Source organism: Dunckerocampus dactyliophorus, chromosome 4 (assembly GCF_027744805.1).
Source record: "Dunckerocampus dactyliophorus isolate RoL2022-P2 chromosome 4, RoL_Ddac_1.1, whole genome shotgun sequence".
NCBI classification, from domain to species: Eukaryota; Metazoa; Chordata; class Actinopteri; order Syngnathiformes; family Syngnathidae; genus Dunckerocampus; species Dunckerocampus dactyliophorus.
Window position 1 is genome coordinate 23,544,124 of NC_072822.1, and position 23,492 is coordinate 23,567,615.

Here is a 23,492-nt window from a genome sequence, read left to right on the forward strand (position 1 = left end):
AAATCAGTCTGTTAATGTCGACATGTTATAGTATTACGAACTTTCATTGTTATTATCCAAACTGCAACAGTTACATACCTACTGTCTAGTTACACAGCATTGAAACTTGCACACAGTGACTTCCTGTTCAGTGCAAAGTAAGCTTCAAAATAAAAGTACATCAGTATTAACCAACTTCATTAGATTTTTGCGCAGTTACGAGAGATTGTCATTGTGGGGGCGCACGCTGGCCTAGTGGTTAGTTAGCAAGCAAGTTGGCCACACAGTCGGTAGAGCTGGAAGATCTGGGTTTGGATCTCTGTTTGGGCATCTCTGTTTGGAGTTTGCATGTTCTCCCCGTGCGTGCGTGGGCTTTCTCCGGGTACGCCGGCTTCCTCCCACATTCCAAAAACATGCATGTTAGGTTAATTGGAGAATTGTAAATTGTCCATAGGTGAGTATGAATGGCTGTTTGCCTGTGTGTGCCCTGCGATTGGCTGGCGACCGGTCCTGAGCGTACCCCGCCTCTCGCCCAACATCGGCTGGGCTAAATAGTGAGCATAAGCGGCATAGAAAACAAATGAATAATTGTCATTGTGGTCAAGACCCGCTGCTCGTAGAGGAGAGCGATATGATACGTTCAAGTCTCCAAAAAGACCAGTAAATGCTGCAAGTCGCATTTTTTAAAAAGGGTGTCAAAGGGGTCTGAATACTCGCTAAATATAGCAACAAAGTCGCTAAGTTGGCAACACTGATCCCAGGTTACACTTCCATCTACTGTACGGAGTTGTAACAACAAGCTACACAGACAGTCCCGTTATAATGTGTTTATGAGCACGGGTGAATAGGCAGCGCCAAATCCATTTATGGCAGTCCAAACTGATGCTACAATAAAGGAATGTATGGGGAAACACTGGCTCATTTTCTGGCAAAAGTTAGTTACCATTTCGGGCATGTTGACGTGAGTCTGCCAGTCTCAGAGGCGTGGACATAAATGGGTTCCACTGTAAATTGTTTGTCCTGTTTATTTAGCCTTACATTGTCATCAGCGTATTCTATGAATGGATTATGTTTGGCCTTCCTAGGAAAAAAACATATTTTGTATTCTTTCATGCCTGTCAGATGAATAAAGTTGTGTGACTTTCCATTTCTTCTTCTTCTTTTTGCATGCTTTTCTCCCCCCCAATCATTCCTTCCAAACAACTCAAGCATGTTGCACCAACCCTTCACCCATCCCGTCATGCTCATCAACCTTCCAGCCGTCCGAGCTCGCGACCCCTCAGTTGAACCCCGTTTTTGTTGTTCTTCTCTTTCCATTCAGAGAGGCCGTGAAAGTTAACGGCCACATGGATTTCCACCCCAGTGCCAAGGGTGCCGCCGTCAGTCCCAGTCGCCACGGTAATGTCAAAAAGGTGACTGGCGTGGGAGGCACCACCTATGAGATTTCCGTGTGAGCGGGGACAACCAAAACCACCTTTTCTGATGGAGTTAGTCTAGAATACAACCAATCAGAGTTGCTCTATGTTGGTGTCATTCCTGCCCAATCACAGGATCCATCTGCTACCGTGTTGTTCTGTGTGTGTGTGTGTTGGGTGTATTTATCAGCAGTATGGGTGAGGGCTGTTTTATCAGGTTGACCAAATGTCATATAAACAATTAATGCTTCAACTTAAACAAAATGCCACTGAGGGGGAGTAAAATACTTTTCCAAACGTGTGGACCCTCCCCTCGGCCTCAAGAAGTCAAGGTGCTTCAAGACACCGGGCCCCTTAAAGAAGACCCGCACCTTTTTAAAGTGTGTTTGTTTGGAATGGATGCAACGAGTCCATCAGTGTCTTTGAAGACTTATACGTGAGGATTCCACCTGCCTTCCAGAAGGTGCAGGCTTCTCCTGGACCATCAGATGACCTCACCACCAAACTTAATGCTTTCATTCATGGAATTTCTTGTCTGCTTTGGTGTTTGGTAGTATTATATTCAAAGTAGTAAAAAAAAAAAGAAAAAATGTAACGAATTAATTTGCTTATACAGTGGAACCTCAGTTAGCGTCCGCCCCGGTTGGCGTGTTTTTCTTCTAACAAAGAAGCTAGCTTGCTAACAAAATGGCAACCAGAACCGAAAGTCAGCTACTTTGCCCATCCATGATGACATCAGCGGTTGACTCTCAAAAATGATCACACAAAACAATTTTTTTTTTTTACAGTTTTATATGCATAAAACAATTTTAAATGCATATAAATGACAACTGAAAGGGGATAAATGAACCTTTAGGTTACTTTTACCTTCATGGAAGATGTGATTTTTGATGTGTTCCCAAAGACACGTGGCAGGGAGACACAACACAGACACAAGCTTCCTCTCTTGTCGTGAGTTATTTCTTGAGCTCAGTAGTGTTTCTTACCTTCTGTATCACAATGATGTCTTGAAACTTTCTTTGGCTCCATTTTGGGTTATTGACGTGACAAACACAACCGAATTCAAGAAATAACTCATGGCAAAACAGGAAGGTGGTGTCTGCCACATCGTGTCAATGACGAGTCACATAGAAATTATGTCTTCAGTGAAGGTAAAAGTAGCCTTAAATGTTCATTTACCCCTCTCATTCATCATTTTTATCAATCCATCCCTTTTCTATGCCGCTTATCCTCATTAGGGTTACGGTGGTATGCTGGAGCCTATCCCAACTGATTTTGGGTGAGAGTCGGGGTACACCCTGGACTTCACATATAGACAAACAACCATTCACACTAACATTCATTTCGAGTCGCCAGTTAGCCTAACATGCATGCTTTTGGAATGTGGGAGGCAACCGGAGTACCGGGAGAAAACCCACGCACATGCAAACTCCACACAGAGATGCCCAAGCGGAAAGTTGAACCTTCCTAATCTCCTGTGTGGCCAACATGCTAACCACTCGGCCACCATGCGACCCTCCTCATTTATATGCATTTGCAACTGTAAAACTATTTTAAAACAATTTGGCTTTCTGGAACGGATTCATTGGATTTACATTATTTCTTGTGGGAAAAATTCAGTTATTGTCCGTTTCGGTTCGAGTTGAACCTTCTGGAATGAATTAATGACGCTAACCAAAGTTCTACCGTACACTTAATGTTTCAAACGTGATGGATTTTAGAGACTTTTTTTGTGATCAACAGCCACACTATAGAAGGGCTCATGGAGAGCAGACCTCCACCAGTGTAAAGGGGAAAGAGTATATTTATCTCATCATAAAAGGTTCTTGAGCACAAAAGGATGGCTATAAAGCAGATACAGGCTATGTAACATTGTAAAAAAAAAAAAAAAAAAAAGTATTACATAATGGTGGAAAGTAGGGACGCTCCGATCAGGGTTTTACACTTATTCAGATACCGATCATCCATGAGTAAGCTTGGCTGATACCGATCGCATGCATCAACTGTAGATTTTTCAATTTATTTATGTGGTATTGACCAGGGGCGCCGTTAAACAATTCCAAGGACCCCTGGCGAATACCTAATTATTAAAAAAAAAACTTTTGCCTTTATTTGTGTGAAACGATTTTCGTACTATTTGACACAAACCTGAATTTAATTTGATCCACGTTTTGGAGTAGTGTCATACAAATACATGGGAAATAAATTGTTTAATACATATTTTTTTAGTTCAAGATGAAAAAAATTAACTGAATAAAATAATACAAATATATATCTTTATTAAATAGTAATCTGTCCTGCTCAACTTCAAACAGAATAAATTTATTTTCCAGGTTGCAGGGGTCTCCAACGTTCATCACTGGTAGAGCTGTCAACTATTTGTGGGTTAATTATTGCTGGCAACGTTTAAATTGTACACGACTTTATTTACCAAGCAGACCTCCACTCAGTGTGGCCATCATGTTAATGCTATTTTGTGCTCATTTGCCATATAGTGGGGTTACAGTTACTTCATTGTTAAGGTGAAGGAGATAATGACGTAACTGTAACCCTACTTTTTATACCCTGTATAAAGGTATAAAGTCGGAATTGGACAGCTATAACAAAGACCTACTCAGAGTTAAAGCAAATATTCTTTTGACCCTCAGGTTTGCTGCTCAAAATCAGCTAATGTAGTATCACCATCATAAGGCTGGACACACTATGTGTTTATGTTCATTAAACAATCACACACAAATAGTGTTTTGAGGACAATTAGTATAATGACAATAGGAGAGTAAGGTTGCTCAGTGACACTTACGTACCCCATGAAGTCTGATATCCACTTGTGGCTTCCCCGTGGGACAAAAACGAGCGCTGCACTATCCACATTGCCTGTTTGTTTTAAAAACAAGATGCCACTGTGGTAAAAAGTTACATTTGGAGCTGTCCCTACGTCCCAAGACCAGAAGCTAGGCGGATAACTCTAGCTAACGAGCTAGCTAGCTGCTGCCAGTGACAGCTCGGCAAAGCATGTACACAAAGATGCAAGATAAGTTGAACGGCGATACGTTTGATAAGGGAGTGATCAAACACGCTGGCATCGATTGGCTTAGCCTGTGTCAAGCCGTCAAACTGAATTCATGAGCTTTGACAGACTAGTTTTTATTCTCGCTGCAACAGGGGACAATGTGAGTCATTTGTCGACTCAATACTTTGAACGGCATAATTGGCAAGTGTTTTAAGGAAATCGGCCGATATTGATCGGTAGCTGATCGATGGGAGCGTCCCTAGTGCAAAGTATTAAAAGCTCAGTTTTTGACATGTTCAGGTCTCAATAGTGGCCACATTACACACACACACACACACTTCTGCGATTAAATGACTTGAATAGTAATGTTTATTTTTCTTACCAAACAAATCTGACAAAAAAAAATGCCTGACTTGAAACAAATATTATGGATATTAAGACTCAGCCATTGTTGCCTTCAAGTAGAGTTGCGACATGAGATGTAGGTATGTTCTCTACATGAAGATTTAGACAATGGAAGCAACAATTTTATCTTTCATTGATAATGAACCATTTCTTTTCTTTGCTGGTCAACTTTGTCAGTGTTTCCCATACATTCATTTATTTGTGGCAAGATTTGGCACGACCACAAACACATTACAATGCACCTGGTCTGCCAGACAATAAAGACTACGTAGCTGGCGGGCTCAGAGTTCCCAATTCAGTGATGAGATTTTAGGAGTCTGACAGAAAAGCTGCAGTGCCCCTCCCCTATCAAATTTAATTTCTCATTTGTAGTTCTAAACATATTCGTTTTGCTTTTCAGCATTTTTCCCCTCACTTTTTGCAAACATGTCATACCCCTGCAGCAGCCACAAATAGATTGCAGTCCTGTGGGAAACACTGACAAGAAACAAATGGTACAGATTGGTGTGTTAATAGCTACGCTACTGTAAATGTCAAATCTAAACTTGGTCTGATGGTTTTGATGTTTAACATTGCTTGGTAAGAATCCTAACATGTCGGTTTGAGCACATACACAAAGTGGATGTCAACACCCCACAGCTGATTTGACCTTCAGACACTTCAACATTGACTTAATTGTATTAAAATATAGACTATACTATAAATGTGTTCCTATTTTTGTGAAGAGGAAATATTTCCTGAGCAGAGTAAATAAAGTTTTCTTTGAGCAAATTATTCTTCATAAAAAAGTAGCATGTATCTTTTTTCCCCAATATAAAACAATTCACTGTGATTTAATATCTTCCAAGAATGTTTCTGTGGATACAAAGATGGTTGACAGTGTTTTATTGGAAGGTGGAGGAGACATTTCCAATCATTGAGTGCAAATGAGAAGCAACATATCATCCATGTACAAGTATTTACAGATGCACTGGCACTTGGATGCACTTTAGGGTGGGGGGTAAGGTTTACAAATTTGGTGAGGAGGATTGGGAAAAGGTTTGACAAGATTCACATCGGGGAATGTTAGCTAACAAATTCCTGTGGAGGAATTGAGGTTGGCGTGGAGTGGAGCTCTGATGAACCGTTGACTTGCAAAGAAAAGACGGGGCTAAGTGCATCTGATGGCCATCGACTGTGTGCAGTGGGCCCAATCAACTATTTCTACACGCGTCCACTGACAAGTACGTCTTAATGCAACAAGCAGTGGAAGCATGGGCAGGGCAAGAAGGCCCGTTGAAATGCATCATGGGATGTGATGCTGCTCTTCCATGACGCCTGGTCCCTGACCCTGTGCTGCTATCTAGCAGGCTACATTTTCCTCTCCCCCAACAAAAAACTCTGCTTCAGAACAAAACAAAAGACCCCAATGTGGGAATTATTATCACAAGCCTCGTCACAGTTTGTCAGAAGTTAACACGGTCATGACCACAAAGTGTGGCCTGTTATGAGAAGGGGAGGGGCGTTGGCTTTCACTATTTTTCTTTGTTTCTCCAAGTAGCATCAAGGACTTGTGAGGCAAAACAGAGCATTAAAAAAAACAAAAACTAATGTCAAGTGTCCAAATTCAGTTCGTTTAGAGTCTATTGTAGAAAAAGAGGAAAAAAAACAATACATCGAAGGCCGGAAAAAGTTCTTGTTTCTCAATTCTTCTCCTCAGCCTTCACCTCCTTTGTCTCATCTTCTTTCTTCTCCGTCTGCTTTTCAACTTCCTTCTTTTCCTCTGATGTTTTATCCTTTACCGAAAGCTCCTCCAGTTTTTCTGCCACTTTGTTTGCACTGTCGGCGTTTCCTGTGGTGACAGTCACACAGGACATCAACTCAAAGTCAACCACAAACTCAACTTACAGTTCATATCTCAAACCAAACATCTCACATAAACGCATTTATAATCAATGGGGGAAAGGAAAAAAAAAAAAAGTTGCCTCATGTCTATGTGTGGCAGATCATGATGTAGCAGAATAAAAAAAAAGACCAGCTTTTCATCAAAGCAGTCGTGTTTTCCATTCTGCATGTTTCTGTAGCAGACAGAAAAAGTCCTGAGCTGGAGTCAACAGCAAAGAACAGAGTGTGTCTGCATGTCCAACAAATCAGTGCAGAATTATCCATGATAGAATTTATCACAGGGCTGCATTTGGCGTTTGCAATCCGGGAGATGCCTTTGTGTGTGGAAGGATATAACTGAGTGTTTTGGTATGTGTTGGAAGAAATGTGTGACGACGTCTCATGTTTTTAAACCTTATTTAACAAATAGGGCTGTAACTAAGGATTATTTTCTTAGTCGATTAATCTGAAGCTTGTCGTTTTGATTAATGGAATAAAGCTGTTAACCCCAAGATGGACCAAATTGATACAAACCAAACATAAAAACAGTTAGTGGTCTGGTCTGCAACATATCAGAAAAGAGGCAAAAATGTCCACTGTTTTTCAAAGTCAAAGTTGATCTATGAATACCTTGTTTTGTCTAAAACACAAAAATAATACAGTATGTCTGCTTTCACGGATGACTAAGGAAATTCAAAACTATTTACATTTGAGAGGCTGAAATCAGAGGAAATGTACATTAAGTTATAAAAAACAACAACTCAAATACCAAAAGATTTGTCAAATAATAAATCAAAATGTTGCAGGTCTATTGACATCACATTGGTTCGTTTGATTTCATGCTGCCGTAGATGTGCGTGCACCTGATATAGGTGGTTGAAAACCCCCCCAAAACATTCATGATATTTCCTGTGCTCCATGTAAGTGTGCGCTGATTTTTGAGCCACAACGTGCATGTTCAGTGATCAAAATGCGTACCTGCTGGTCACTCTTTGGGAGGAGAGGGCGCTGATACATTATTACATTTTTTTTCTAATGTTCTTGCCATCGACTGCCAAAGTCGTAGCCGTAGTGAGCAAAACAGCAGCAGTGGTTTAAAATATTGACGTTTACATTGTAAATTTCCAGTGATGCAGGAGTGATAGGAGTAGCAGATACCCGCACACAAGGCTTTTTTTCCAGTGTGAAAAAAAACATAAGTGGCTCCAGAGTACAAGTTGCAGGAACAGCCAAACCATGAAAACAGTGTGACCTAGTCTGAAAAATACAGTAGTATCCACACAAAAACATCACAATTTCCAGGACTTTCATGCATAATTCGGAAGAGTTAGAAGCTCTGATCATTTTACACGCAGTCAGCACATTCTTTTACTAAGTCTCTGGCACTGATAAGCCGTAAAGTCCACAAACTACTTTCCTTTTTCAAGTGGTTCACTTTATTTCTGTCATGTAAGGTGGCATGATATTAATACTTTTATAAGTGGCAGGTGGAACACGTGCATTTTCAACACTGGGTGCATATGTTCGACACTACAAAATGCTATACAGTAATACCTTGTTTATCAAGGTTAATTGGTTCCAGACTCAACCGTGATAAGTGAATTTCCGCAGAGTAGGATTCATTAGGATTCAATTTATAAATGGCATATTTTCGTAGTTAGATCACAGAAACCCTGTTTACCACCTAAATACACTTTTCAATATTAGAGCCCCTGAGACATGAAATAACACCCCTATAGTAACCGTCACACTCGTATTACTCAATATAGTAGACATAAGAGAAAATAAGCTATTCAGGACATAAATAAGACTCGTGCTTGTGTGTGTTGCTGTAAATATGTTCCCTAGGGGAGCTGCGTGGGGGGTAAGAAGTTGATTTTTGTGATAGCCCGTGTAAGTGATTATTGTGCCTGTTTGAGATAATACAAGCCTGTTGTTCCGGTGATCAAGTCTGGTGCTTGTGTGTCTCACCAAAAATTACTGACACCGACTGACCAGTGTAGACTACAGAGAATCACATCTTTAAATGCATCTTTGAAGGCCTTAGATTTGTAGTTTAGTTGATTTAGCCATTTTTATGCTTGAAAATGCTTAATTTAGGGAAAACTAAAGTTAAACATGCATAAACTTGCATATGTTTTACCAATAATAGTCTGTATTCAACCACAAAACAGCAATGATTTATTAAATATATATTTTTAGACGCCAGCTGTGAAATCAAAAGCACTAAGCGGCGAAGGTGGGGTTGCTCCGATCTGAGTACTACGCTGTCGATTGCCATCATCCATGAGTGATATCAGCCGATACCGATCACACAGATTAACCCAATTTTTCAATTTATTTATGATGAGTGCTATTGGCCAGGGATGCCGTATAAGTGGGATAAGTTACAACAATTCCAAGGTCCCCTGACTGCCAGGCCCACAAAATAGGTCATTATTAGGTCATCTGGAGAAATAGGTCATCTGGAAATTCCCTTGTGGGACTCAAAGGCATATAATAAAAGGTGGGGGCGGGGATGACGAGTTTTGTTTTTCATGGGGCCCAGAACTCCTGGTTGCACCAGTTATTGGCCATCTGATATGGGGGAAAAGAACCATAATTTAGACAACATATTTTACTTACTTTTTCAAGAGAACATACAGTGGTATTCAAGTGTTTGCCCCCTTCCTGATTTCTCTCTCTTTTTTTTATTTGCATGTTTGTCACACTGAAATGTTTCAGATGAGACATTTAAATATTAGTGACAACACAACTGAATACAAAATGCAGTTTTGAAATGAAACTTTATTAATAGGGAAAAAAAATCCAAACCTACATGGCTGTGTGGAAAAAGTGATTGCCCCCCCCCCCTTGTTAAAACGTAACACAACTGAGGTTGAGCTCTATCAGTCTAGAAGTTATAAAGCCATTTCTAAAGCTTTGGGACACCAGCAAACCACAGTGAGAGCCATTATCCACAAATAGCGAAAACATGGAACAGTGGTGAACCTTCCCAAACATGGAACAGTGGTGAACCTTTGCAGGAGGGGCCGGCCAACCAAAATTACCCCCAGAGCGCAGCGAAGACTCATCCAAGAGGTCACAAAAGACCCCAAAGACAACAGCCAAAGAACTGCAGGCCTCACTTGCCTAAATTAAGGTCAGTGTTCATGATTCCACCATAAGACAGACACTGGGCAAAAATGGCCTGCATGGCAGAGTTCCAAGACATAAAAACCACTGCTGAACAAAAAAAAGAACATTAAGGATTGTCTGAATTTTGCCAGAAAACATCTTGATGATCCTCAAGACCTTTGAGAAAAATACTGTGTGGTCTGACGAGACAAAAGTTTATCTTTTAGGAAGGTGTGTCCCATTACATCTGGCGTAAGTAACATCATACCAACAGTAAAATATTGTGGCAGTTGTATGATGGCCTGGGGCTGTTTTGCTGCTTAAGGACCTGGAAGACCTGCTGTGATAAATGGAGCCATGAATTCTGTCTTCCAAAAACATCCTGAAGGAGAATGCCTGGCCATCTGTTCGTGACCTCAAGCTGAAACCAATTTGGGTTCTGCAGCAGGACAATGATCCGAAACACACCAGCAAGTCCACCTCTGAATAGCACGAAAAAAAAACAAAATGAAGACTTTGGAGTGGTCTAGTCAAAGTCCTGGGGCCTCATCTATAAAACTGTGCGTACAAATCTGACAAAACTCTGCATACTCCAGAAACCCAAAATGTGCTTCAGCTGCTGTCCAAATGTCCGTACACAACTCCACCCCACATCACGTCCTTTCGACGCCTTCACTTCACCATAAATGGTAAACGCAAAGTGGCTCATGAACGCGGCGTCCACATTTAATGGGACTTGATGGTATTTTACTCGGTTCTTCTGAACCGTGGCTGCCTGCTGAGCAGGTGAAGACGAAGAAGTGGAAGTTCACCAAAACGGAGGTGGAACTCTTAGTTGGAGAGCTGGAGGCCCGTTAAAACATAATATCTGGAGGATGCAGTTGGCATAACAACACGCAGCGTCCGCTGTATACAGCATCAGTGGAACGGCGTGCACTATGACAGAACTTTAAAAATAAGTGGTCAGATATCAAGGCACACATTTCCATTTTTACTGAGCATTTTTCCTTAATTGATACCACATTTTAGATTACAGTATTTTCAAGACCATAAGGTGCACTTAAAAGTCTTAAATTTTTGTCCAAAATGGACAGGACGTCTTATAATGCGGCACGCCTTGTGTGTGCACCGAGTTCTATAAGTTCTAAAATCAACAAGTGTTGCTTTGTAACTTTGATGAGCACTCCGCTTGACTGACTGGGAGCATCTCCTGCCAACACACTGCTTAATAGAGGAAAAGCGGATGTGACTGAGGACAGCATGCGGACGTGAAAGACGACGCCAAAGGCATGCCCCCATAAGTTATATAGGTATATTTTATGAAACGGGGTCATCCATCCCAGCAAAGACTACCGTGGCGCAGCAACATCCGCTGCTGCGAAGGAAAAGCTGGCCATCTACCGCTCCTACTGCAGTAAAAACATTGCAGACAACTACTTCCCAACTACATCAACATGGACGACGTGCCGCTCACTTTCAACGTCCTGGTGAACCACACTGTAGAGAAGCAATACAGCGATACACACAACAGGGCACGAGCAGTCGGCTTTTACTGTTGTACTTTGTTGCCATGGTAATGGACAGAAACTGCCACCTATGGTGATTTTTAAGAGGAAGACGCTGCCTAAAGAAAAGCTGACTCCATGCGCGCCCATCTCACAGTCGCTGTGAAAAACCAAGTGTGCAAATGAACTTGGAGCTTGCCATCATCCCGGAAGGCTTGACGAAGGAACCCAAACCAGTGGACATCGGTGTAAACAGGGGTTTAAAGTGAAGTTGCGATTGGCATGGGAGCGATGGATGATGGATGACAGATGGCAAACACAGCTTCACTAAGACTGTGAGGCAGCGCCAGACGAGTTATGCCACAATTTGTCAATGGATTGTGGATGCTTGGGCTAACATGTCTGCTTGCACTGTTGTTGCCGCACACCGAGACTGAATCTGACAATGACAAGAAAGAACCTGCCGTGTTTGATGGAGAACTTGCCCTACTGTTCATTTGGGATACAGAAGATGAGGACTTTGATGGATTTGTGGATGAGGATTGATAAAAAAATAACGTGAGTACATTGTTAAATACTTCAATAAAGTACGACCGAACTCAGTTTTGCTGCTGCTGCCTTTTTAAAAACATACAATCGCATGCATGCTAGCGTATTGTAGCATCGCTGGGAGCACTTCCTGTTTCCCAGCGTGCCTTGCGGTTCTGTTTTGGTGCAAATGCTCTTAAAGTTACATGTTTGAGCTACATAGTTAGTTATTGTTCTGCACAAACAGCGGTCGTGTCTTGTCTGTTTTTGTTTATCTGCTGCGTTGCTGTGTAATGTTTTTAGTTGTGTACCATGACTGAGACTGTTTTGTGATGACCTTCCTGATTTCAACTGGGTCTGATAAGCTGAATGAGACTTCTGTTCTTAATCTGCCCAAAGAAATAAAGCACTACCGCTTCCTCACTGATTCCTAAGCAACACAGTATGTTTTAGCGTGCATATGTGCTACTGTATGTTTGACCATACCTGCGCCCAATAATAGGGTGTGCCATTTGTATGTGTTAAGTACAGAAATAGCACCTGTAACTGAGACTGCGCCTTTTAATACGGTGCGCCTTATGGTCGTGAAAATACAGTAATATGACCTTAGCAAAATCGGTTTCATTTAAAGCCATAACGCAATGACTCAAAAATGGGGATGAAGTTACTGTATGTAAAAAAATGATTGGCTGTAATTCCAGACGGATAGTTTAAAAATATTTATATTGATGACATTAACATCAAAATATTAGGTATGTTATAATTCTTTTACGAGGAACTAATGTATGTTATTTCTATGCACAATAAAAGAAAAGTTTATCATTTGTGGAAAAGGAATGAGTAAGTTTACACATATGGCCGTGACACTATCCACACAAATAAAGGTTGTGCATGGTAAATAAATGTCGCTATTGATGACATATGCAACGAAAAACTGTCTTATTTTTTGATTAAATGTAAAAGAAGCATAAAACTGAGCATTAAGGACATATTAGCTCTGTGTCTTGTAAACTGAATCCCTAGAACTACAAAAGGTAGCATAGCGGTGCGCACAGTCAAGTTGTGTTTTTATAGGTACCATACTTGGCGTGGAAAACGGCATACGCAACTTTTTGCCCCTATTTTGTGCGTACGCTGACCTGAATCCTATTGAGATGGTGTGGCATGACCTTAAAAACGAGGTTCATGCTCGAAAGCCTTCCAATGCAGCTGAATTACAACAATTCTGCAAAGATGAGTGGGCCAAAATTCCTCCATAGCGGTGTAAGAGAAAAAAAAAAAGGAACTCAGTAAGAAACAAACACTTTGTCACACCACTGTATATCACTCGTGAAACTTTGAGGATGCGACGCCTTCTTAAAGGAGACATTGGATGTGAGAGTACTTTGCCTGATGGAGCTTTGTCTGACGGAGCTCTTGCAGGACTTCCAGGTAACACGTAGGGGGGTTCCAAGTGAGAGAGCAGTTGGCGAACCCGGTCTTCCACTGCTGAGGTTGGTCATTTAGTCCTATTAATTCAATTATTTTTCGGGTTCTTAGCCTTCTGACTGTCACGCACACATAAGTGCTGTCCAGCATTTTGGCTGCGTTAGCTGCCGTTTGACGCTACACCATTAACTGCGTAAAGTCACCATATTCTGTTAAGTGTTTGTTCTTTAAATGCCGTATTAAAGGAAAGCTTTTTAACGTGCTACCCCTGCAAGATATTTTTCGTGGCATGTTTTTCATTGTATATCATTCACAAATGGCAGGTAAGTTCCACACGGCAGACATGTTTGTTTTGGTTTTAGCATGCCTGTACAGTGTAAAGGAAAGTGGGCGGGGGACGCTTCTCCAAGACGTTAGCGCAAGACACCACACTGCACACACGGATCGCAACTGGCTGCAGTAGTACTAGCCAGAGGTGACTAGCGTTGGTAATCGGCCAATAGTGATCGGTGGCTGATCGATCGGATAATCCCTAGGCGATGGATTACTATAGATTCACCTATAAAACTGTGTGCTGTTTATTAAACTAGGGAAAAGTAAGCCCAACATACCTGAACCTTCAAGATTTTTTCTGACCTCTTCCTTGCACTCATCAAACTTCACTTTGAACTTCTGGGCATCTGCAGGGAGAACAGTTTCATCACACTTTGCTACTTCCAGCATGTAGATAAAAAGGGTGAAGCCACTGCACTGCATTGACAAATGGACTTTGGGGGGTTGCCCCTAAAAGTAAGATTGGCAAGTAGCTAATACTCGTCTTTCTGCGACACCATTGCTTACTTTCTGCATTTAAAAAGCGTATTGCCAGAAGTTCAGGTTTGGGTGCTTCATCGGCATAATCTGCTAGTGTGTTCCAGACCCAGGCTCTGTCACTGCCGGCATTGGGCTTCAGCTCCATCATCGGAAGAACTGTTGTTCACAAGAGGGTGGGACAATATTACCTTGTAAATAATGACATGCAAGATAAGGAACTACAGTATGTACATTCATTTTACAAAAAATATTGTAATTAACAGCCACTCGTGTTTTATCCACAATTAGCTTTACATGCTTTGCACAAATAGAGCTCCTAAAATCGTCTTTGAGCTTTTTCTAACTTCACATATTGTATCAAATGTTTCAGCGGTTACTAGACTCACTATGATGATTGGCACAAAGCTTCAAAGTACGGTCTCTCCTCATCAGGAGGCGGATGGTGCCCTTGTCTTTGTGTTTCAGCAGCTTGACATCACCGGTGCCTCTCTCCTTCCATTCAGGCGGGTCATTTTCAGAGGCAAACCGGTACAGTTTAGCTCGCCTGAGAAATCACCAGCCATTGACACGTCACTAGGATATTGTTCACGAAAGAAACAGTGCATTATTACCACTTACATTTTGAAAATTTCCTCTTCGTCTTCTTCTAAAGTTTTGATGTCCTGCTCAGGAAGGGTCACAATGGGCTCAAACTGAGGATCATGATTGGAGTCTTCTGCATTGTCGGGAGTGGTCTCGGGGTCTTCCTGATCCTGAATGGACAAAGAGCACAACAAAAATGTCATCTCATTGGGTATGGAACCACGCTGAAATCTAATAGCGGTATTTAAACCTTTCAAACAATAGACAAAATTGTTGCCTAATAAAAAACTATCATATAGTTGCTGAGCAAAGAATGAAGCGAGCAGATTTGGACAATGGCTCCAATGCATGCTGGCAAGTTAGCATCAAAACCGGCATCAACTAAGGAGTGGCCAACAGCAAGTAATGTAATTACGAAACAAACTGTAATAAAACATCCACAAGACTTGACTGGCAATATTAAAGTTCTTTCTGTGTTTTTGCAACTTTGTGAAATGGAGCGAACTCACTTAAAAGTTAGCTAGTTTGGCAACAAGGCCTTAGATGAACAGGCTAGTGCAGAGCAAATGTTTGATTTATGCACGACAAGTCAGAATAAAAAGTCATTTTCCGGCCGTTTGAGTGGCATGTATCTGTCAGAATATTAACTGAAATTATTAAGTAGTCGGGAAAGACTAACATGCGGCTACATGCTAATATTACCCAGCTAGGGCTAGCAACTGCTGTGCTTGGCGGACAAAAGGCAAGAAACCTAATAAAAGACACTTCACACAAGTTTCATCCTACAAACACGTGTCGGTATTAATAAACAGTTGTTGTTTTTTTAAAGACGGTTGTCTTGATTATTCAACGGTGATGTACCGATTAGCAACCAGCATGCTAATGATGAGACTAGGGGGCTAGCTAACATGCTGACCGGCTACTCACTTCAGAGCGCTTTTGAGTCAAGTATGAAAGGAAAAATAAAAAGCCAAGACCGGACAACGTTTGCACTCTAAACATTTAAACTATACTGCCTCATTACTCCCCAAACGCCTAACTCGTACAACACGAATTTAGCTTTCCTAGCTTCGCCACATCATTATCGGTAGTTTGGCTCGCAGTTTCCTTTCAAACTTTGGCGAATTGTAAAGCATCGAATACTGGTTTCTCCGACAAATTATTATTTTAAAGCAAACAATGCACATTCGATGGCCTATCGATCAGGACCTCACCCTTGGGTCTGCCATAATAATGTAGATGTTTGTAGATTATGTAGGTTATCTTGTAGATTCAAATCCCAAACTGGCCGCCGTTTCCCCTCAGCTCCCCTCACTTCCTGTTCCAGGTTTCGCGCGCCGAATTTGCGAAGTACGTCATCGCGTTGCGACAGACGGATGGTGACCGTGTCATACAATACTTTGTTTTTCGGCTTTATCTACATTAATATGGTAAAACACACACACACACACACTTACACTGTCAACCAGTAAAATAAAGAATGCTAATTGTGTCATGGAATGTACTGGTTGAGCTTATCTATTGGTTCATCAAAGGAGTAGAAAAGTAAGAATGCATTTATTTTTATTTATTCAGTCATGTTGGAACAAATAGTTCCTGGGGGCGCGACTGTAGTGCTATCCCAAATCATTGCGCCAAAATGGCTATGATTGCGTTTTTTTTCAAATTGTATTTTGTTAACTACGGTGCACTAAACATTACATACATTAGATATCAAATGTACAACTGTACAGTATCGTAATAATTAAAAAAAACAAAGCTAGTAAAATTATTATTACTATCTAACAAGGAACAATATTAGAAATATAATATGAAGAGGAAATACGTGCGAGGTGTAACAATCGGCATAGGAGACAAAAAGAAGGGGAAAAAAGAAAACGACATACTTCACTCATTAAGCGATAACCGAGGGTGATTAGGATCCATCATTGCATAATTACTATTTGGGACATGTTGAGTGCAACAACCGGGTACTAGCGGCTGTATTTTGCCTTACTTCTCAGTGTGTACACGCTTATGCACTCAAAATACTAAGCGTAAATTGAAAACTGGTGATTCTTCGCCTAAGCTAACATGTAAACACATTTCCTGAAGAGCGTTTCAGGAATTACTATTACTTATTACTTCGTGAAAACGAAAAGTAAAGTGCACTTTTGAACTATTGCGAAGACTGGACCTCTTCTATAATAAATGTGTGTACCACTTTAACAAAGTTGAAAGGTCACAGGTCCACGTGGTTATAGCAATATGGCAGCTCCCCGAATCGTCGTTTAGTGTTGTTCCTGAAGCGTCAGAAAGTAACGTATCACTCACAATATACTAAAACTTAAATCTGTAATAAAGGGAGAGCCGCTCTAACTTTTAGGCTATTGTAGTCAAAACCGTCTGTTCTGGTTCTGTTTTGATGCATCGCGTTTGTGTTTGTAAAATATAAAGTCTGTTTACTGTGTTTCTGACAGTGATGCGAGAGTATCGCAGTCAAATTAATTATATTACTTCTTTGTAAGCAGATATGGCAGATTCTAGTAGCAGCACAGTGAGTGAAGCAGCACCTCCAAAGGAGTGTGACGCCACTGACTTCACAGATGACGTCAGCGGTACCTCTGACCCCAGCATGTATGGTTACATCAAGCAAGACCTCTTTACGTCAGAGATCTTTAAAGTGGAGATCCAAAACCTTCCCAGGTTCATCGGCTTCAACGACATGAAGAAGTTTTTGGCCAAGCATGGCCTCAACCCGCACAAAGTCAAGCTGTTCAGCAGGTTTGCCTTTGTCACCTTTAAGAATGAAGAGGATCGCGATAAGGCCATGAAGATGGTGCACGGGATGCAGTGGAAGGGCCATGTGTTGAGCGTCAGGCTGGCTAAGCCCAAAGCAGACCCCATCCAGAGGAAGAGGAAGCAAGAGGAAGGAGAAGGAGCCGGAGGACAGCCTCCTTCCAAGCGAGCAGAAGGTGAGGAGGAGGAGGAACTGAGTGTCCAGATCGCCAACGTGGTGACTCCCCTGTGGAATGTGCCTTATGAGGAGCAGCTAAAGAGGAAGGAGCAGGAGGCGGTGGCGGTTCTGCAGAGGTTGGCAAAGTAAGTACAACTTTCAGTGTCATCAGAGAGGATATCAAATTCAGAGATTCACATAAATGTCCTATTTCCCTGTCAGAGAGATTGGCAGCACCAACAAAGCTATGATGCCCTGGCTTTTTGACATGAAAGGAAAACACAACAAAATGTGTTGTCCACTTGAAACCATTCGCCCATCTCCTACACAGGTTTGTGTCACAACACACAGCACAGAACAGAAGATGCACATAAACATTGCGTCAATTCTGAATGTTAACACTCCAAAAATGGTTTTAAAAGAAGAGTTATCCCAATGCGTCAAAGCTGTTATGGATTTTGGATACGTGTGGAAAGATAATTAGAGTGTGGTGTGTCGTTTCATGCAATGGATGAATCCCCAAAGCCAATGAAAGTGAAAGTGACATAATTTATGGCTCTTTTAAGAGTTGAGTTTCCCATGTTTAAATCCATTGGGGCCCAACCTCTGTTAACGTTGGCAGACGAACTACAGAAACAAGTGTGAGTTCCTTGTCTCCATGGGCGCGGACGGGGAAGATAAGACTGTTGGTTTCCGCCTGGGAAAATACAAAGGAGGCTCCTGTGCTGTGGTGGGCCCAGCGGACGCGTGCCATGTTTCAGCCGAGGCCAAGAAAGTTGCCCATGAGTTTCAGAAATTCATCAGGTTCGTAAACAAATGTTTGAACTTTAAAGGGGCCCTATCCCATTTAATCAAGTCAATGTGAACTGATGGTGCAGGTCAACACCGTACACCGTCTACAGCCCTGAAACTTATGAAGGACACTGGAAGCAGCTGACTGTTCGGACCACCAGGACCAAACAAGCCATGGCGATGGCATTCTTCAACCCACAGGTAAACACTCAGTGTTGTTGTAAACACAGGTACAGTAATACCTCATTTATCACGGTTGTTTCCAGACACAACCGTGATGAGTGAATTTCCGCAAAGTACGATTTCTTATTTCTAAATGAAATATTTTCGTAGTTATAGCATAGAAAGCCTGTTTGCGACCATCTAAATACGTTTTTTTTAACATTATTAGAGCTTTTGAGACATGAACCCCTATAGTCACCTTTACACTCATATTACCCAATATAGTAGACATAATAAGGATAAATAAGCCATTTAAGACATAAATAAGACTTGTGCTTGTTTGTGTTGCTGTAAATGTGCTCCCTAACAGAGCAAAGCAAGTGGTGGGCGGGAAGTGACGTTGGGGGTTCAAGGCTGAGTTTCATTTATCCATGGGTTACGGCCGCAACAGTAGCACGTTTTTTTATTAGTGATTTTAATTGGGGATTATTATGAGATAATTCCAAACTGCAATAAAAGCGTGTTGTTCCGGCGATCAAGTCTGATGATTGTGTATCACCAAACATTCCAGTAACATTACTAGCACCTAATGACCAGTGTAGAATACTACGTCAATGTGTTTGAATGCACCTTCTTTGTATTTTTGTTCATTTAGCCATTTTTATTTGAACATGCTTAATTGAAGCAAAAATATGTAATATATGTTAGCTTAAATATGCATATGTTTTGACTAATAATAGACAGTATTCAACCACGAAACAGCATGATTTATTCATACATTTCAGAAAAAACGTGAGATTGAAGTGTTTTTAAGACTTCTTGTACTTATTCAATGTAGAAACTTGAGGAAACAGAACTGGATGTGTTGAAGAGCTCCATGAAGAAGTACTTCACAGATGGAGAGGGCAAAGACAGTGGCATCACTTCCTTTTACTTTGTCAGAGAGGGCCAAAGGTAATACGGCAAATGTATAGCAATGTTTACACAAGCAGACTCAAGGCTCGTGGCTTGTAATGTCAGCGTTACCAGTCTCCATGATCACATTACTGACTTAACTAACTTTATTTCTCCATTTTTGGTCACAAAGACATTATTAACTAACTTTTTATGTATTGATTTTTGGTAATCAAAGACAATCTCCTAATGCTGAAGACTTGCCGTGTGAGCTGGTGGTAGGAGATGGATGCATTTACGAGGAACTCCTCGGTTTAAAATTCAGAATATCTCCTCATTCTTTCTTTCAGGTAAGAAACATTCCCCCCAAAACAATGCTCAATTACTATCCAAAGTGTTTGTTACTCAAAAGGACATTTTGCATAACATACCTGATAGGTGAATACTGCCGGAGCAGAGGTTCTGTACTCTGCAGTGGGGGAATGGGCCCAACTGGATCAGGACAGCACAGTGTTGGATGTGTGCTGTGGGACCGGGACTATTGGCATCTCTCTGGCTAAGGTAATATAGTTGTATTGTAAGAATGTGTTTTGGTACCAAATGCGCTTGTATGCTCAGTCTCCTGTATAGATACTTATCTTTATGTAGATGATGCTGGATTGTCGCTAAAACATGTAATGGTTGTACAAAAAAAGATTGTAGGAAGTTGGATACGTGATATTGGGGTGTTCAAACCCTTTTCCACCGAGGAGCATACTGTATAGGCCTACTGAAAATGAAAGGATGCAAGAGCCACTTTGATATATTGTAAACCAGGTATGCTAAGCAGTTTAAATAAATATACCTGTATATTTCCAGAAAAAAACTGCATCTCAGCTTTGTGACATACTGTAGGTGAAAAAGTGTATTATTAATATGAACGTCAGACTTTGCTCAGTTTTTCCCATTTTTGCTTTTTTTTCCCAAATATTTCAACATTCTTCTTAAACAATCTTTGTGAATTTTGTTTTCGTAATTTTCTGACTTTATTTCCATTATATTTTGAGTTTATTCCCATAATATTTAAACTTTTTCCCCAAACCTAATTTTCCAAAAAATACAACTTGATTTTCTTTCTCATATTACTTAAGAAAAAGACATTTTTTCTTTATTATATCAACTGTATGCTACTAAAATGACTTTTTCATTACATCACAAGTTTATTCTCATAGTTTTTTTTTTCTGTCGTTAAAATACAATTTTATTCTTGTAAAGTATTTTTTTCCATTTCTGCTGTTTTTTTCCCCCCCAGCAATTTTAACTTTCTTCTTGTAATTTTTCTTCTCATAATGACTTTATTCTTGTAAGATTATAACTTTTTCCGCAACATAATTTTCCAAAAATCACATCATTTTTTTTGTTTCTCATATTGTGACTATTATTTCAACTTTATGCTACTAAAATTATATTTTTTCTCATATTATATTGTTATTCTTGTAAAATTATGACACTTTCTCATAAGATTACAACTCTTCTCTCTTATATTTTGACTTTGTTCTTGTAAAATATTTGTATTATCTTTGTGTTTTATCTTGGTCAATTATATGTTTACAATGTCCCCCGGGCCCCGTTTTGGACACATTCAATAAATGAGTGTTTGTGGTGACCCGCTACAAATCAATTTGGACCGCCACAATTACATTTGGCGCTACCTGTTTGCCTTCGCTCATAAGCGCATTATAATGAGACTTTGTGTTTGTAGCTTATCATTCCAACTCCTTACAGTAGATGGCATCGTAACTTTGATTCTTAACACGCCTCATACTGCCATAGAATAAGATGACTTAGCAAGAGGGATCAGTGTCGCCAACTTCGAGACTTTGTCGCTATATTTAGCGAATATTCTGACCCCTTAAGATGGTCTTTTTCAAAAATCATGACTAGTGACAAATCTTGCGACACTTTCTGGTTTTATTGGACACTTTGGAGACTCAAACATGAAAGCAAGTATCACTGTTCTCAACAAGCAGCAGGTCCTAAAACATGTTTTTTTTTGTTACTCATTATTTCTCCCATAGCATCTGTTGGAGATGAAATTCCACTTTAGGACCACTTTAGAAAATTAATTAAGCCAATTTCACCTCCCCCTTACGTGTTCGTTAATCTCCAGTTATGAGAAGGAAAGAAGACTCGCACACCAAATTAAGTTTAAGAATTGTATTGAGAATAAATCAGACAGAATAGGTTAACAGTTCCGAAGCTCCATGCTCCATCTCATCCACCGTTCCCCTGGTCTTCCACGGCAGCTGAATTAGAGAGGGTCCCCAACTCTTCCCTCTTCCGCATTTTTATAATTGTTATCCTCCGACTATTGGCGCCAGTCTCTCCAAAGATAACTTTCTCCTGGATTCTTTGACAAAGTTGTGTGTCGCCAGCAGGTGATAGTCACTGAGTTGTTGACACTTATCTGGCTGCTGGTCTCGGCTGGCCTTCACTATGTGTGAGCACTCACTATTTGTTTAACCTTTGACACATTTAAACAGTTGCTTATCTACTTGGCTAATTGTTAAATAAAGCATTATTTCTATAAACTACTTGTAATCACTCAACAGTTATCTCGATACTGTACTTATTGAAAGGCACTCAATAATTCAATCAATAAACATCAATGCAAACAGTTATTCTAAAATCTATTTGTATATGTTACTTAATAAAATCACTCAGTAAACCAGTTTTTAGTCTAAACATCCATAAAAATTACATGCACATGCATCATGGCCAATTATGCAAATTAGACAGTGGCAGCATCTAGCCTCCCCTGCCACATATAGAAAACACTTTGTTTTAATTAGCGTGCACATAAGCATATATTGCAATAAACGTTTTCTATCAGTCTGAAGTAAAAGTGTTGGTATACTGGATTATTGATGGATACAGTATTCAAGTAGTTGTGTCGCTATCTTTGCAAAGCCCCACTGTCCGGCTTTGGCCACTGGAAGCGAGATGTACTCACATTAAACTGCGTATTTAATGCTGCACTGGAGATTGAACAACTGCAAACCAGAATGACTGTTGTCTGCAGAGGGTCAAGAAGGTTATTGGAATTGAGCTGTGCCAGGCGGCAGTGGAGGATGCGAAAGTTAACACAAAACTGAACGGTAACTTGTCTCCTCTATGATTGATGTACAGTACATACAGTATTATGAATCTAGTGGCTGGTCATAGCTGTACAGAGTCGATTTACACTTGACGCTCAAGTTTCCTCTTCCTCAAGGTCTTACAAATGTCGAGTTTCACTGCGGGAAAGCTGAAGATGTGTTCCCCAATATTGTCAGTGCTCTTGTGTCACCCAACATCACAGCCATTGTGGATCCACCAAGGGCGGGACTACGTAAGTTTACAAAACACCAAGCCTATGGAATGAGTTTCTCTATCATCTTGGCTAGCTGTAAGTAGGCACTGTACTGTCAATGATGCAGATTCCAAGGTGATACTAGCCATCAGAAGAGCAGAGCATCTCAAGAGGCTGATTTATGTGGCATGCAATGCCAAGGCAGCCATGAACAACTTCATTGAGTGAGTTGTAAACATTTTCATACACCTTCACGACATTCTAAGAACTTGTTTCATTTCTAATAACAAAAAAAAACCTGTAGCCTGTGCAGAGCCCCTTCCAACAGAGTTCACGGAGCGCCGTTCCGCCCTGTTCGAGCCATGGCTGTGGATATGTTTCCTCAGACAATGCACTTCGAGATGGTTCTTCTCTTTGAGAGGGAAGGCAACTCTCAGCAGCAGAGCAATAATCAGGAAGAAACAGTACCAGTATGTTCACCTTAGAAGCCTTTGCAAAGGTAATACTCTGACGACACACTGTCCAATGCGGCATTGAACAATAACTGTTAATGTTCTGTTGACTGTGGATTTAAGTCTTTTTTTTATGATTTCAAATTGAATCCTTTTCCACCCCTTAAAAGGTTCTAAATGGAAGTTCTTCCCCCATACTCAATGTTAGGCTGCATATCTCTCTTGGAATAAAACTTCAGTTATTTCAAAACTACACTTTTTTCCAGCTTTCTTTCAAACAC

The 23,492-nt window shown here is 40.7% G+C and overlaps 3 protein-coding genes and 1 non-coding gene across 7 annotated transcripts in view; 2 read left to right on the top strand and 2 right to left on the bottom strand.

Moving 5' to 3' along the window:
* The window catches only part of zdhhc8b (zinc finger DHHC-type palmitoyltransferase 8b), an 86,813-nt gene extending 80,353 nt beyond the window's left edge, over positions 1-6,460 (top strand). Inside the window, exon 11 of the mRNA XM_054774391.1 lies at positions 1,301-6,460. Coding sequence (XP_054630366.1) covers positions 1,301-1,433 — 133 coding nt within the window. The 3' untranslated portion in view covers positions 1,434-6,460. The remainder of the gene's footprint in view (positions 1-1,300) is intronic.
* Positions 5,678-16,002, bottom strand: ranbp1 (RAN binding protein 1). Its single transcript, XM_054774399.1, has 6 exons — positions 15,860-16,002; positions 14,682-14,815; positions 14,450-14,607; positions 14,091-14,219; positions 13,862-13,930; positions 5,678-6,640 (listed from the first exon to the last, which is right to left on the bottom strand). The coding sequence occupies exons 1-6, from the start codon at positions 15,872-15,874 to the stop codon at positions 6,492-6,494; spliced, it is 654 nt and encodes a 217-aa protein (XP_054630374.1). The 5' UTR covers positions 15,875-16,002; the 3' UTR covers positions 5,678-6,491.
* On the bottom strand, positions 6,796-6,926 carry LOC129180674 (small nucleolar RNA SNORA77). Its single transcript, XR_008570270.1, has one exon. It is a non-coding gene; the product is annotated as a small nucleolar RNA SNORA77 (small nucleolar RNA).
* A 9-nt stretch (positions 16,003-16,011) lies between the features above and the next one.
* trmt2a (tRNA methyltransferase 2 homolog A) lies at positions 16,012-23,468 on the top strand. Of its 4 annotated transcripts, none has more exons than XM_054774394.1 (12): positions 16,012-16,075; positions 17,156-17,726; positions 17,803-17,911; positions 18,203-18,384; positions 18,459-18,573; positions 19,373-19,488; positions 19,667-19,778; positions 19,867-19,989; positions 22,490-22,565; positions 22,682-22,798; positions 22,887-22,983; positions 23,064-23,468. In XM_054774394.1, the coding sequence occupies exons 2-12, from the start codon at positions 17,158-17,160 to the stop codon at positions 23,242-23,244; spliced, it is 1,797 nt and encodes a 598-aa protein (XP_054630369.1). In that variant the 5' UTR covers positions 16,012-16,075; positions 17,156-17,157; the 3' UTR covers positions 23,245-23,468. The 4 variants fall into 4 exon arrangements, with proteins under 4 accessions (XP_054630369.1, XP_054630368.1, XP_054630367.1 ...); XM_054774393.1 differs by lacking the exon at positions 16,012-16,075 and adding an exon at positions 16,872-16,942 and having other exon boundaries at positions 23,064-23,467; XM_054774395.1 differs by lacking the exon at positions 16,012-16,075 and having other exon boundaries at positions 17,213-17,330; positions 17,431-17,726; positions 23,064-23,467.
* Positions 23,469-23,492: the final 24 nt, after the last annotated feature.

Excerpts from the sequence above, each read along its gene's own strand:
- ranbp1 (XM_054774399.1), bottom strand. Across the intron at positions 14,220-14,449 it reads GCTTTGTGCCAATCATCATA|TTCTTCCGATGATGGAGCTG; the intron begins GTGAGTCTAGTA and ends TGTGAACAACAG. Across the intron at positions 6,641-13,861 it reads AAAAAATCTTGAAGGTTCAG|GAAACGCCGACAGTGCAAAC; the intron begins GTATGTTGGGCT and ends CTGTCACCACAG.
- trmt2a (XM_054774394.1), top strand. The coding sequence starts at position 17,158 with ATGGCAGATTCTAGTAGCAGCACAGTGAGTGAAGCAGCACCTCCAAAG. Across the intron at positions 19,779-19,866 it reads CTCCTCATTCTTTCTTTCAG|GTGAATACTGCCGGAGCAGA; the intron begins GTAAGAAACATT and ends CATACCTGATAG. Across the intron at positions 22,984-23,063 it reads GCCATGAACAACTTCATTGA|CCTGTGCAGAGCCCCTTCCA; the intron begins GTGAGTTGTAAA and ends AAAAACCTGTAG.